Source organism: Siphateles boraxobius, unplaced genomic scaffold (assembly GCF_051911475.1).
Source record: "Siphateles boraxobius isolate OS27281-9 unplaced genomic scaffold, OSU_SipBor_1 9, whole genome shotgun sequence".
Classification (NCBI taxonomy): domain Eukaryota; kingdom Metazoa; phylum Chordata; class Actinopteri; order Cypriniformes; family Leuciscidae; genus Siphateles; species Siphateles boraxobius.
In genome coordinates this window covers 28,378,188-28,393,608 of record NW_027509219.1, presented here as the reverse complement: position 1 = coordinate 28,393,608, position 15,421 = coordinate 28,378,188, and the positions used below count along the sequence as shown (strand labels likewise).

Below are 15,421 nucleotides of genomic sequence, written 5' to 3'. Positions count from 1 at the left end.
TGATTCACTTTTGAGTTGTGACCCACTGCTTGATAAACACTGGTTTAATCCCCTCCTGGAGCTAAAAATACTAAATACTATTACTAAAATTTAAACAGAACAATTTTGCGAAATTTTTATTTTAATTTCGGAACACAAATTTTAGAGGTTCTGCTCAGATAGTTTACTTGTATTTTGATCAAGATTTGTTGTTTGTCTTTGGCATACAATTAAATTTTCCTTCTGCTAATATTACTGCTTATATACACTAAGCACCCTCAAATTCAGTAGATATGGGGGGTTAAGTAGAAAATGTTACACCTTGTAAAAATTATTCGTTGTGAGTCGACTAATTACAATAAAATTAATTTTAAAAATCATGATCCTGTACTTTTGAATGTCTGGAAAGTTAATTTGAAAATTAGTTGGTCAAATTGCCTGGGAATCCTGCTTTTTAAAGTACTGTCTGTTTCTTTTTTCATAATCCGTTCTACATTAAAAACAAAGCACTGATAAAATACTTAATAATACTAATTTATTTATTTGATTATTGCATAGGACAGTACAGACTTGACAGGAAGCATTGTGGAGAGATAGGAGGAAGGGAATCGGAAAGTACCACAAGTCGGGATCTGATGTGCAACCACATTATGTGTCAGAATGCTGTCCACAATGCTATCAGTTCTGACATACAATAATACATTTTACTAATATTTCAAGCAGGTTTATCCAAGTCCACGTTGTTTTTAATCAGTCATGTGGTCTCATACATGTTGACGCGAGTCATGCTGCCACAGTTAGACTGTTTTCACACTCATAACTGAGCTGTTGCAGCTGCATTGGGATGTGGGGAACACCCTCTCAGCTCAGCTGGGCAATGATGCCACCTTCCCACGCAGTGATCACACCCTTTGCATGGCAGAGCAGAGCCCCGCTGAAACGTCACCATTACAAGGGCAGGGTTTATTGTTTTCAGACCTTTTCAATCTAGGCATTGGTTTTCAGACCTTTTCAATCCAGGAAATCTAGGCATTGTAGTACTGCAAATTCAAAGTATTACTTTCTTTGTTTTGAAGCTTAAGAACTGCACACTTCCTGTTTTGTGTTTTCACAGACCAACGATGCCTTAGGCCCTACATGGAATTGGCTCTACTTCATTCCTCTAATAATAATTGGCTCCTTCTTTGTGTTGAATCTGGTATTAGGTGTCCTATCAGGGTGAGTACTGTTTTCCTCAATGAGCTCTAAGACAAACTGACACTACATCTAACCTGATGTCTGAGCCGACCCAGGGTAATGAGTTTTATCGGAGGTTAATGTGAAATGTATTAACTTCATCTCTAGAGGCAAGAGGTAAGATTAAGTTACTAAACACACAGACACTTCTTTCTCTTTCTACACATCTCTATTTTCTCTCTTTGTACATTGATCATTGTTCACATACACTACCGGTCAAAAGTTTTTTTTTAAATGTTTTTTTTTTAAATGTTTCTTAATGTTTTTTTAAAAAGTATCTTATGATAACCCATGCTCCATGTATTTGATCAAAAATACAGTAAAGCAGTAACCCTGTGGAATATAATTATACTTTAAAATGTCTTTTTTCTAATGTAATATATTTTTAAATGTAATTTATTCCTGTGATTGCAAAGCAGAATTTTCAACAGCCATTACTGTAGCTTTCAGTGTGACATGATCCTTCAGAAACATTTTCCACAATAATATTTAGCACCAAAGAAAAGTTTCTTGAGCACCAAATCAACATGTTAGAATGATTTCTGAGGATCATGTGACACTGAAGACTGGAGTAACTGGCTGCTTAAAATTGCCATAACCAAGTAATATTTTACATTTTATAATATATTCAAATAGGCAATAGTTATTTTTTTTATTGTAATAACATTTCATAATATTACTGTTTTTATTAACCAGCACTGCTGGTTTCGGAAGTAATTTTTCCATTCATTTTTAAAAAGTCTTTGTTAAAGAGTTATAAACACTGAACCAAGCCAATCAGCTATGATGTTATTCACAACTCTTCAAACTTTGATTTGAAGCAAAAATGTTTTTGAAAATAAGACAAAAAAGACAAAAATACAAGACTGTGGCTCTAGTGATAGAAAGAACTACAGTACAATCCCTTTGGGAACAACATAATCTAATTAAAAATTTAAAACAACGGCGAAATAAAAAACTACTCATTTATAAATGCTGATTTTATATATATATATATATATATATATATATATATATATATATATATATATATATATATATATACACACGTATGCATATAGAAAACAATATATTTTAAGTTTATTGCAAAATAATACATATACTGTATATACAAACAAGTATTTTGAGGGCGTAGAGACATGGACTCAATTACATCATTCGCAGTGCTTCATGGGAGTGTGGAGAGTGTGCAAAAACTGTTCACTTTGTTTCCATTTTTCTAATTCTGACAAAGTCAAAAGAGATGTTTCACCATAGTTTACAGTGTTTGACAGTGAAAATGAAATATGCTTATGTAGAAGCCACAAGTCAGTGTGATTTAAAAAAATATTCAATTATGCAAAATGGGACACAGCCTCCCTATCTCTGCCTTTCATTCCTTCTCTATGTAGGTGAAACACTTTGATAAATTAAGTGTGTCCCATCCCTCTGGTTTTCTTTGTGTGGGTAATTGTATGTTGTTTACTCCTGTAGGGAGTTTGCTAAAGAGCGTGAGCGAGTGGAGAACCGAAGGGCTTTCATGAAGCTGAGGAGACAGCAGCAAATCGAGAGGGAGCTGAACGGGTATCGGGCTTGGATTGACCGAGCAGGTACTCTTACACACTGAGCTGGCGAATGAACTGGCAAAACTAATAAAGTAAATCAAATCTGGCAAAACAATGTGCTACAGCATCGCCCCAATTTAAATCGGATGCTGAGTACTGTTCAAAAGAGACACACTTGTGAAAGAAAATGCTTTCAAGTCTATTTAGCAATTTTTCCTTACCAAATTATATTATCAGTATAAAATAAAAAGCTGAACTGAAAAACATATGTATACGTTTTGATTTTAATCACACAAGGACTGTGAATGCCACACATTTGTGTAAAACCTGATCTAAAGAACATCTTGTGATTCAATTGAAACCGGAAAATCTAACCTTTCAAACAAAGTTCACATGGTCTTTCACAAATATACATATTTAATTATTAACCTAGAAATAGCTCAGAATGTTTTTTTTTGTTACTTATACATCTTATATATTTCTAAATCATTAATTTCTTTTTTTAACTTTTAATATCCAGGATTAAATTAGATTTTGAATAACAGTTTTTCAGTTTATTGTATGTTCAAAACTTGTTTCAAATTTAAATTCATTTTTTATTTTGCAGAGGAGGTTATGCTTGCAGAAGAGAACAAGAATTCAGGACCTTCTGCTTTAGATGGTGAGATGTTTGACCTCTGTTGTTTTTTCTCTCTCATTTTCCCACGTAGATTGTGGGATGCAGTTTTTAATTATGTGTCAGGGTCATGTGATTATTTTGAACACCCTTAGTGCAGTGTACACTAGTACAACCTAGTAAATATGCATTCTCTCTGTTCCAGATTTGATCATTTATCAGAGTCCTGCACGTTGGCGGCTGAAATGCTAATATTTGATGTAATCAAATAAGGTGGAATAAGATTTATGTTGGCATTTCTGGTGCGGTTTGGTAATTAATAGGCATTAAGAATTAATAATATGCTAAAATATCCCTGATATTAAATGACAGTAACGGCTCATATTTGGCTACATGTTCTTTTAATTTATGGAGACCTATAAGCATCTGTATACCCTATGGTGTGAGTTATGCACATTTTTTCAAAGTAGCCAGTATGGGCTGTTAAAAAACTGTTAATTATTACCATGTTGGGGTGCATATTTTTCTATGCCTCAACTCAAAATGCCTAATATTGGTTGGATTGCTTGTGTTACATGAGAAAATGTAAAAAAATGTGTCTACCTTATTTATTTTGTAGATTTAATATGGGTGCGGTTCGGGTCACGATCTGTATGTCAAACGGACCGGGTCGGGTACAGAATTAAATTAGACCTGCAGTCGGATAACAGGTCGGACAGGTGCGGGTTTACCAGACAGGACCTGTGCAGGACCCTGTTATTTATTCAGTAGCCTGTTCTGGTGTATAAAGCCTGTTCTGGTCACATAAAGCAGCACAGGGTTTATATATTTAATAGACTTATGTCACAATAAACAAAAAAAAACATGATCCTATCCGAAACCCATCCGAACCCTGTATAAGTTGACGAGGGTGTTTTTTTGTATTTATTAAATGGTGATTGAAAGCTTCCCAGAGGCTGTGTGATTGAAAAACAGGCAGTCACCATGGTGAACTCCTATTTCGATGCCCTTGCTGTTCTCCTGTAAGGGTAATAGTCCTATTATACCATTATGGACAACTGTCTTTAAAAAACTTACCCCTATATGGAAAAACATTTTTAGAGGGTCAGGAGAGACTGAGACCTATTCTGGCCCTTGTATATGGGGTTTGACAGCAATCGGTATCCATATAGCACTCTGAAGAGAGTTTAAAAAATAAAATGTAATTGCAGGGATTCGTATTTACTTTATTGTTGCCTTGACAACAGCAAAATATAACAAGCGGCTTTATTTGCAGTTCAATTATTATGCAAAATTCACTTTTATAAGGTGTTTGAAGACAGATGTGTGTCCACTGTGCCTATAATTGGAAAAGTCCACCTACTCCTTTTTTTATAATCCCCATAAATCATAAACAGTCTCTCCAAGAGTGGTTCCAGAAGCCCCGACCCGGACTGGTGAAGATCTGCCCTATTAGCATAGATCCCGCCCTGAGTGAGCCTCAGCAGTCCGCCATTTCTGTTTCCTCACTGTAGCAGCTGGAGATATACAATGTCTGCGCCAAAATAAAAAGTTGAATCAACTTAACCCCAAAACACTTACATAAATGTATCCACCAACCTTTCAGAAACATCCAGTTGCATTGTAAAAGTTGTAACTTCTTTCAAGTGTTTCAAGTGTCTCTTTATCAGTGTTCGATTCCTGTTCGAACATGTAAAGCCTTTTTTATGCTTCTGCGTCGAAAATCGACGGCGTACCGCCGCAGACCCCTTTGCGTCGCCGCGAACCCCTCTACGAACCCTCCGCCGTAGCAATCCGAAAAATTTTAACCACCCGTCGAGGCGACGCAGACCGCAAGGGCTGTGATTGGTCAGATGCACTGCGATGCAACGCTACCTGACGCAGAACCATAAAACGGCTACGACGCCGTAGGAGTGACAGTGTAGCTACGCCGTGGAGTTGACGCAGAAGCATAATGAGGCCTTAAGGCTGAACACGACTACAATTTTGGCTGTGTGACAATTTCCAGTTCCCTTTCAAGGGAACTCAACACTGCGTAGAGAATCGACACTTTGGGGAAGCTCCCTTAGCGTGCGCCTCTGAAGTAAGAATCTAACTAATCCAATCCTGATTGGTGTTGCGTCCCCGCGATTCGGTCCCGTGTCCGTTGAGGCGGCGCGACGGCTTAGATCCTGGAGATCGCAGAAGGATCTCGCGGATGAGAACGAGACTGCTGAGGCACCTTTTCTCTCATCATCCGCAGATTATGTGACACGCTTTCACGACGCAGAAGCCCGCGATGCTCGAGCTATCTGTTTATAAGAGCTGTGGCCAGACTAAATAAATATATATATATATATATATATATATATATATATATATACACACAATATATCAGCTGGCCACAAAATAAGCCGGATGATCCCCGTCAAAATGAACTAGACGAGAGATTCCTGCAGCACCGTTCACAACCTCAGAGCCGGGGCTTACTGTTTTTCCCAGATCTTTATAAAATACATATATATATATATATGTAGATCCTGGGAAAAACCCCACTCTTTACGTATCTCACCACACTCGCAGGTTTATGTTTCTGCTTATGTAGAGCTCGTGGAGGTTGTGATGCGTTCTGTGGCCAGACTAAATAAATAAATAAATATATATATATATATATATATATATATATATATATATATATATATATATATATATATATATAGATATATAGATATATATATAAAATATATCAGCTGGCCACAAAATAAGCAGGATGGTCCCCATCAAAATGAACTAGACGAGAGATTCCTGCAGCACCTTTCACAACCTCAGAGCCGGGGCTTACTGTTTTTCCCAGATCTTTATAAAAAATATATATGTACACATTCATCATATGTTCATTCGAATGTGGTGGGTGCGAGAGAGGCGGGTTATGGCAAGATGCCGCAGGTTGTGGTAGCTTTAGCGAGTTATCGTTCTCCTGATGCGGCATCTTCGCTTTAAGCCCCGTGCAGGGACACATCTGCACTGGTTGGCGGGGCTTATACGGTGGCTGGTCAGGCTGGTGCGTGCCTGCACTCTATGACGATTTTGCAGGCGTACCAGGCCGATCTTCTTAAAGATCTTAATGAGGCAAATATTCCTGTTGGCTGCTCCGCTATCTCCTTCTGGCCTGTTTTCCAACGCTGTCACTACAGTCGTTGACAGGTTTCAGGAAGCGAAAAAAAACACACAAAAAAACCAAACAGTCGGCGGCATTCCAACGGTATTTCCCTCGCCACTCTAAATCAAAGCTCCTCCCATCGGCAAGAGCAAAAAGAGAGCGTTGCCTCTAGAGCCCCTCCTGCGGGAGCTTGGCAACAGAGGAGGCACTCTCAACCGAAGTCCTCCAGCCAGAAGGGTGACCTGAGGGCCGTCCTTCAGGCGAAGAAGGCTTCGGGAAAGAGGTCCTTAAGGTCCTTCTGCCCCCAACCTCCTCCTCCCACCCCCCCACCCTCCCACCCCCCCGCTGTGGAACAATCGAGGTTGTTCTAGCAGCAGGTGCCCTCGGGGAAGAAGATGTTGCTTGACGCTTCGGGCCACATCGATTTCCAGCGAACGCACACCGTGGCGTTCGCCCTAAAAGCTTGCAACAGGGTACCGACTATGGTCACAAAATCTGTATCGACTTTTTCCTGGTGGTCCTCCGCTTCAGGAAGTCGAGAATAGTGCTCGAAAAACACCCGAGGCCAGTCTCGAGGGGCTGGTTCCCTTAGTAGATTTTGTAGAAGAATGGCAACGCCTTCCGAATATATCTATATGGGTCCTGTATATTATAAAATATTATAAAATATGGGTACAGATTGCAGTTCGGTCACCGACCTCCCTAGTTTGCTGGCGTGGTACCGACTGCAGTGGTTCCAGAACAGGCTCGGGTTATGGAACAAGAGGTACAGACTCTACTGGATTTAAGGGGCCAGAATTAAGGGGCCATTTTAGATCTAGGGCTTTTGAATCGTTCTTTGAGGAGATTCAGGTTCAAAATGCTTACTATTCCTATTATCGTGAACCAAATCAGATCCGAGGACTGGTTTGTCACGATGGATCTAAAAGACACTTATTTTCATGTCTCCATCCTTCCATGTCACAGGAGGTTCCTGAGGTCGCTTTCGGGGGCGAAGCATCTCACCGCACGTTCACAAAATGTATGGATGCGGCTCTGGCTCCACTGAGGCTTCAGGGCATCCGTATACTGAATTACATCGACGACTGGCTCATATTGGCCCAGTCTCGAGAAATGGCAGTTCGGCATCGAGATGTCGTCCTTGGCCACATTCACAACCGGAGGTTGAGGCTCAACACTAAGAAAAATGTGTTGGACCCAGCTCAGAAGACTACTCTTCTGGGCGTGGTATAAAATTTGGTTACGATGCGGGCACGTATGTCTCCTGCTCGTATCGAATCCATCCTGGCCATGGTGTCCGGGATTAAGCTAGGCCAGGCCATCACTGTAAAGCAATTTCAAAGACTGCTGGGCCTCATAACAGCGGCATCCAACATAATTGCTTTGGGCCTGTTTCACATGAGGCCCCTTCAGTGGTGGCTCAAAGCCAACGGTTTTTTCCCCACGGGGAATCCGTTCCGTATTATAAAGGTTACATGCAGATGCCTTCGTTCCCTATTAATATGGAAGAAACCTTGGTTCTTGTCCCAAGGGCCAGTGTTAGGGGCGTCATGTCGCTGGGAAACTGTTTCGACAGACGCTTCCCTCGCTGGCTGGGACGCGGTCTCGGACGGCCGCTTTGCCAGGGGTCTGTCGCAGGACCATCATCATTCTTGGCATAAAAATTGCTTAGAGATGTTGGCTGTGTTCAGGGCTCTGAGGAGCTTCCTCACAGACATCATAGGTTACCACGTCTCAGTGGTAGCTTATCTAAACCGACAAAGGACACTCAGATCGCGCCCTCTATCCAGTTGGCGCATCAGATCATTTTATGGTCCCAAGGGAAAATATTATCTATAAGAGCAATATATGTCCTGGGGGTTCTGAATCAGAGAGCAGACATCCTGTCGAGGCAGGGGCTGAGGCCCAGGGAATGGAGACTCCATCCAGAGGTGGTGTAGTTCATATGGCAGAGGTTTGGACCAGTGGAAGTGGATCTGTTTGCGTCTCGAGGAACATCCGTCCCACTGTCCACTTTGGTTCTCCCTCACTCATCCAGCCCCGCTGGGGTTGGATGCCATGGTACAGGCCTGGCCGAGGCTTCGCCTGTACGCTTTTTCCCCCGATCGCTCTGCTCCCGGGAGTCCTGGAGAGGGTCCGTCAGGAGGGCATCAGTTTTCTTCTGATAGCCAGGTTTTGGCCAGCCCGAGTATGGTTTTCAGACTTAATTTCACTCCTGATAGCTCCGCCATGGCAGATTCCTCTGAGGAGGGGTCTGTTGTCTCAGGCGGAGGGCACTATATTCCATCCTAATCCAGAGCTGTGGAAATTGTGGGTCTGGCCTCTGAGGGGGCTCAGTACCTAGATGCTGGTCTATCATCTGGGGTGGTCGAAACCATACTTATCTCTAGGGCTCCGTCTACTAGGAGATTATATGGCCTCAAGTGGAATATTTTTCTACTTGGTGTAGAGAACTTGAGTTAGGCCCAGTTAACTACCCAATGGCTTCAGTTCTGGAGTTTCTTCAAGATCGTTCTCTGCGAATCTCTCCCCTTCCACACGTAGGGTGTACGTGGCTGCCATTGCGGCGTTCCATGCACCACTAAATGTTGGGCCTTTAGGGAGGCACCAACTGGTCATACTATTTCTCCATGGTATTGGAGGATGAGACCGACAGTCAGGTCCAGGGTTCCTTCCTGGGACCTGGCGGTGGTTCTCGAAGGGCTATCCCTGGCTCCCTTCGAATACCTCCAGTCGGCTTCGCCTAGGACCTCACGTTCAAGATAGCCTTTCACTTAGCTATTTCTTTAAAGAGACTGGGAGATCTCCAAGCCCTGGCATTATCGCCAGCTTGCTTGGGGTGTGCCCCCGATGGAGTTAAGGCCATCCTGCATCCGAGACCCAGCTATGTGCCTTAAGTGCAATTTATCATGGCTAGGTCCATGTTCCTGCAAGTATTTCATCCTCCACCTCATGTGTCGGCAGAAAAAGGTTCCTTGCTCTGCCAGTCAGAGTTCCGAGTATTACCTTGAGAGGTCCTCCTCTTGGAGGAGGTTGGAACTACTGTAGTGTGTTTTGGATCACCTATTAGGGGCTCCCGGTTATACAAACCATAAGTAGGCCTACAAGGTGCGGAATTTGCCTTCACCTTTGGCCGTTAGAGCTCATTCTACTAGAGGCATGGCGTCCTCTAGGGCCCTCCTTTCGGGAGTTCCCATCAAGGAGATCTGTGAGGCAGCCGGTTGGGCTACCCCACACACTTTTGTTAGGTTCTATAGTCTGCACCTCCCTAGTACGCCTGGCACACATGTGCTCTCGTCCTAGCTGAGTGCCTGAATCAGTTTCACTCCGGGGCAGTCTTGTTTTCGGTGCGTGGCCTAGTGGGCATTCGTTCCCCAAAGTGTCGATTCTCAACGCAGTGTTGAATTCCCTCGAAAGGGAACGTCTCGGGTTATGACTATAACCCTTGTTCCCTGAGAAGGGAACGAGACACTGCGTCGTCCTGCCACGCCCCTCGAGGCCTTAGAGCGTCTTGCTTCACCGCGGAGCCGATGTGTGTGTGTGTCAGCGTCACTTTTATGCATCCGGTTATGCCGTCACATGTTACGTCACGACGCAACACCAATCAGGATTGGATTAGTTTCATTCTTACTTCAGAGGCGCACACTAAGGGAGCGTCCCCAAAGTGTCGATTCTCGACGCAGTGTCTCGTTCCCTTCTCAGGGAACAAGGGTTATAGTCATAGCCCGAGACGTTTTCTTGTTGCTGGAGTATCTGTAGCACGAGCTGCACCCCCTTCTGGAAACGGGCCCAGGCGCAGCAGCTAATTTGCATTTAAAGACTTTATTTATTTATTATTATTTTTTGTATAAAACACTTTATACAAAGTTAATATTTTTCAGATAATATTTTAGTAGTTTGCTTTGGCTTACATTTTCCAGACACCATGGTTTCATTAAAATAATCAGACTCACACAGTATAATTCTTTATATTAAAAGTCTTTAGACTTTTGCAGAAACGTTGTGAAAGAAAATGCATACTCGTTTGACTTTTGCAGATGACTGTCAATATGCTTTCATGTATTAGAGATTTGGTTTATTCATTTGTTAATTTATAGTAAAATAACTATTTAATATTAAAAGATATATAATAAAATATAAATTATTTGGTACTTCTATTCTCAGTGCTAAAAAGAGCCACCACCATAAAGAGAAGAGGAGTGGATGATGTTCGGAGAGCTCCAGAGGAACAGTATGCTGACATCTCGTCTGTAGGTGAGTGGCTTCCTCCCCCAACTCAACCTCATATCCTGTCTAAATGATGACCTGACCCTCAAAATACAGTGCATATTTACCTGTGTGTCAGTATATGTTTTCAGATTAAATTCACATAGAACTGAAATCATATCCTAATTTATTCAAGATGTATACAAAAGTGGTTTTAATTTGTTTTGTTCATCAGGGATGCCATTGAACAGAGTCAGCATACGCAGTGCTAAACGGGGACCAACATCCTATTTCCAAAGGAAAGAACGCATGCTACGGATCTCCATTCGCCGTATGGTGAAGACTCACACCTTCTACTGGATTGTTCTGGGTCTGGTGGCCCTCAACACTCTCTGTGTAGCCATTGTACATCACAAACAGCCTCAGTGGTTGTCTAGTCTACTCTGTAAGACCACAACCAGAATTAAACTTTTCTCGCTATGTGTATACTGTCATACATGATCCAAAGTCATAACCTTAAAGTGGTACCTTTCTATTTCAGACTATGCAGAATTCCTGTTTCTGGGTCTGTTTCTTACTGAGATGTTTCTGAAGATGTATGGACTCGGGCCCAGACTCTATTTCCACTCATCCTTTAACTGCTTTGATTGTGGGGTAAGTGTATTTTCTGTCTTCCTTGCCGTAATCCTCTTTGAAATGAAGATTGCAAAACAGGGCAAGTGTCGAAGAGGATCAAGGTGGTGACTCCTAAAATTAGTGTTCAAAACTTTTTTTATTTTTTTATCAAGAAACATAAAAGACATGCAAATAAATAAGAGCAGATGAAACTAGATCATATTTTATCTCTTTTGAAGTTATACCTCAACACTCGCACTATGAACGTGTCTCTCATTTCTATGTAAATTGGAAGATCCAGCACTGAATATCAATATGTGGCTTAAAAACTAATTAAAATTCAGTTTTAGTTCTGGACTGTGCCACTTAATATATAATTATTTTCTAATCTTAAATTTAATCAGAACATTTGTAGCTGGCCCTTTCCATGAATACATATCCCATTACAGTTTTCTGTTTTAAAACTATGAAACGTCTATGGTTACGTATGTAACCCTCGTTCTCTGAGTAGGGAACGGAGACGTTACATCGGATGACGACGAATGGGGTTTAGCTTAGAAAGCCTATCAACTTCAAGTATTACAAAACGAGCCAATGGCAAAGAAATGCCATGGGTTTGCGGAATTTGCATGGCGTAACTCCGCCCCACCTCGTGGGTATAAAAGGAGGAACATGCAGATATGTTTCTTCGCTGAGGAGCCAAGACTGAGCTCAGGCGATAACGTCTCCTTTCCCTACTCAGGGATTAGAAAATACAAATATGACCCGAAGGAAACATATGGAGAACACTGGGGTGTCCAGCCGCAGATGGAATATTTCAACCCCAGGGGTGGCAAGGTGGCTTGCCAAGGGAAAGACACATGCTCAGAGAGGCTTACAGTGGAAATACACATGTGGGGGTCGCTCAGGGGAGGGACCATGCACACGGGAGGCACCTAGCCGACGCGCAGGCAATAGACACTGGCGCCAACGTCAGGAGTGCTGGAGGAACTCAGGGCTTTCGGGGAAGCTCACCTGAGGAGAATATCGCACGTATCCAGTCCGTGGAGTGGAATGGCGAGCAAGCGAAGACACCTGAGTGGGTCCAGTACTAGCTGGTTGAAGCGAGTACATGAGAGGACACTGGCTCCACTCGGAGATTGTAGAATCTGGCGAATGTGTTAGGTGTCGCCCAGCCTGCAGCTCTGCAGATGTCTTTTAGCGAGGCGCCATGCGCTAGAGCCCAAGAGGACGCCACACTCCGGGTGGAGTGGGCAGTCACACCAAGGGGGCACAGTAGACCTTGCTGCTGGTATGCCAAAGCAATGGCGTCCACTATCCAGTGAGACAACCTTTGCTTGGAGAGTGCCTTTCCCTTCAGCTTCCCACCATAACAGACAAAGAGCTTGTCTGAGGTCCTGAAACACTGCGTCCTTTCTACATAGGAGAGCGCGTACTGGACAGAGCAGTGCCAAGGCTGGGTCTGCCTCCTCCAGGGGCAGCGCTTGCAGGTACACCACCTGGTCCCGGAAGGGAGTGCTAGGAACCTTGGGCACATATCCAGGCCGGGGTCTCAGGATCACGTGAGAGTAAGCCGGCTCGAATTCCAGGCACGCTTCGTCAACGGAGAATGCGTGCAGGTCCCCTACCCTCTTAATGGAGGCCAGTGCAACCAGGAGCGCTGTCTTCATAGACAGGAATTTAAGCTCGATTGATTGCAGGGGCTCAAATGGAGCACTCTTCCGGGCAGTTAGAACCACTGAGAGGTCCCAAGAGGGAACGAGAGGAGGGCGAGGCGGATTTAGTCTCCTCGCCCCTCTAAGGAACCTGATGACCAGGTCGTGCTTCCCCACCGACTTACCTTCGATGAGGTCATGGTGTGCGGCAATGGCGGCAACATAGACCTTCAGGGTGGAGGGAGACAGCCTTCGCTCCAGCCCCTGTTTAAGGAAGGAAAGCACAATGCTGATCGAGCATCTCCGGGGGGCTTCTCGGTGAGAAGAGCACCAGCTGACGAAGAGGTTCCACTTCAACGCATAGACGTGTCTCGTGGACGACGCCCTAGCGGAAGTGATGGCAGCCACCACCGCTGGTGGTACGGTACTCAAACCTGCCTCGTCCCATCTAGGAGCCACACGTGGAGGTTCCAGAGATCGGGACGAGGGTGCCATAGGGTGCCCCGTCCCTGAGAAAGAAGGTTCTTCCTCAGAGGGATCGGCCAGGGAGGTGCTGTCACGAGGTGTACTAGTTTGGGGAACCAGGTCCGGTTGGGCCAGTAAGGGGCAACCAGGATGACCTGCTCCTCGTCCTCCCTGACCTTGCGCAAGGTCTGCGCAAGAAGGCTCACTGGGGGAAACGCATACTTGCGGCCCTGCGGCCAGCTGTGCGCCAGAGCATCCGTGCCGAGTGTGCCCTCGGTCAGGGAATAAAACTGGGCGCAATGGGTCGAGTCGTGGGAGGCAAACAGATCTATCTGTGCGTCCCCGAACTGGTCCCAAAAAAGCTGAACCGACTGGGGATGGAGTCGCCATTCTCGAGGGAGAGGCTGAAGCCGTGAGAGCTCGTCGGCTGCACAGTTCAGCGCTTCGGGAATGAAAATGGCTTGAAGCGACCTCAGATGCTTCTGACTCCATAGGAGGAGGTGGCGAGCGAGTTGTGACATACTGCGGGAGCGTAGACCACCTTGATGGTTGATGTACGCTACAGTGGCGGTATTGTCTGAACGGACTAGTACGTGTTGACCCCTGAGCAACGCCCGGAAGCGGTGCAGGGCAAGGCGTACTGCCAACAACTCGAGGCAATTGACATGCCATAGCCGCTGGGGTCCTGTCCAGGAGCCCGCAGCAGCATGTCCATTGCACATGGCGCCCCAGCCCGTGGTGGAGGCATCTGTTGAAACAACAACATGCCGGGAAGCTCGTTCCAGGGGGACAGCCGCCCTGAGAAAACTGAGGTTCGACCACGGGGTGAAGAACTGACGGCAGGTCGGAATAACTGGTACTCGGAGCGTGCCGTGCTGCAATGCACCTCTGGACTCGGTCAAGCCAAAGCTGTAGTGGTCTCATATGAAGCAATCCGAGCGGCGTGACCGCGGCTGCAGATGTCCCAGGAGCCTCTGAAAGAGTTTCAGTGGAACCGCACGCCTGCCCTCGAATTTTGTCAGGCAAGTCAGCAGTGACTGCGCGCGCTCGCTCGTAAGCTGCGCGGACATGGCGACTGAGTCGATGTCCATACCGAGAAAAGAGATCCTCTGCACGGGGCATAGTTTGCTCTTCTCCCAGTTGACCCGAAGGCCCAGACGAGCTAGGTGCCGAAGCACTAGGTCCCTGTGTTCGCAAACCTGATCTCGAGAGTGAGCTAGGATCAGCCAGTCGTCGACTGAGGATGCGAACCCCGTGTTCCCGAAGGGGAACAAGGGCAGCCTCGAGGACCTTCATGAAGATGCGAGGAGACAGGGCTAGCCCGAAAGGGAGAACCGCGAAAGCAACCCCTCGAAAGCAAACCGAAGGAACGGTCTGTGTCGAGGAAGAATGGAGACATGAAAGTAGGCGTCCTTCAGGTCGATCGCTGCAAACCAATCCTGGGGCCGTAAGCATTCGAAAACGCGTTTGGCGGTGAGCATCTTGAACGGCATCCTGTGAAGGGAGCGGTTCAGCACGCGCAAGTCCAGGATTGGCCGTAACCCACCGGTTTTCTTGGGGACAATGAAGTAGGGGCTGTAGAAGCCGGACCTCATCTCGGCTGGAGGGACAGTCTCGATTGCACCCTTCGCCAACAGGGTGGCGATCTCTGCTCTCATGATGGGGGCAATGCCACCGACCAAAGTGGAGCGGACTCCCCTGAAGGGGGGAGGAGACCGTGCGAACTGAATCGCATAGCCGAACCTGACGGTCTGCGTGATCCAACGGGACAGACGGGGAAGCTCTAGCCAGACCACAGGCATGCGAACCACAGGCATCCGAACCACATGCATCCCCCCGGAGGGGCAGCGAAGCGGAGTAACTGGCCCAGACGTGGACGGCATAGCGGCCCGGTGTGGGGGCACAGTTAGCAACCGCGCCCTGGCAGAGGGGACCAGGCTGGTCGTCCCGCGGGGGCCTGCTCTGC

At 45.4% G+C, this 15,421-nt stretch overlaps 1 protein-coding gene across 1 annotated transcript in view; it reads left to right on the top strand.

Moving 5' to 3' along the window:
* Window positions 1-15,421, top strand: part of cacna1ea (calcium channel, voltage-dependent, R type, alpha 1E subunit a) — a 186,714-nt gene that overhangs the window by 125,814 nt on the left and 45,479 nt on the right. The window contains exons 9-14 of the mRNA XM_077222712.1: window positions 1,094-1,197; window positions 2,689-2,804; window positions 3,367-3,420; window positions 10,679-10,768; window positions 10,956-11,165; window positions 11,262-11,374. Coding sequence (XP_077078827.1) covers window positions 1,094-1,197; window positions 2,689-2,804; window positions 3,367-3,420; window positions 10,679-10,768; window positions 10,956-11,165; window positions 11,262-11,374 — 687 coding nt within the window. The remainder of the gene's footprint in view (window positions 1-1,093; window positions 1,198-2,688; window positions 2,805-3,366; window positions 3,421-10,678; window positions 10,769-10,955; window positions 11,166-11,261; window positions 11,375-15,421) is intronic.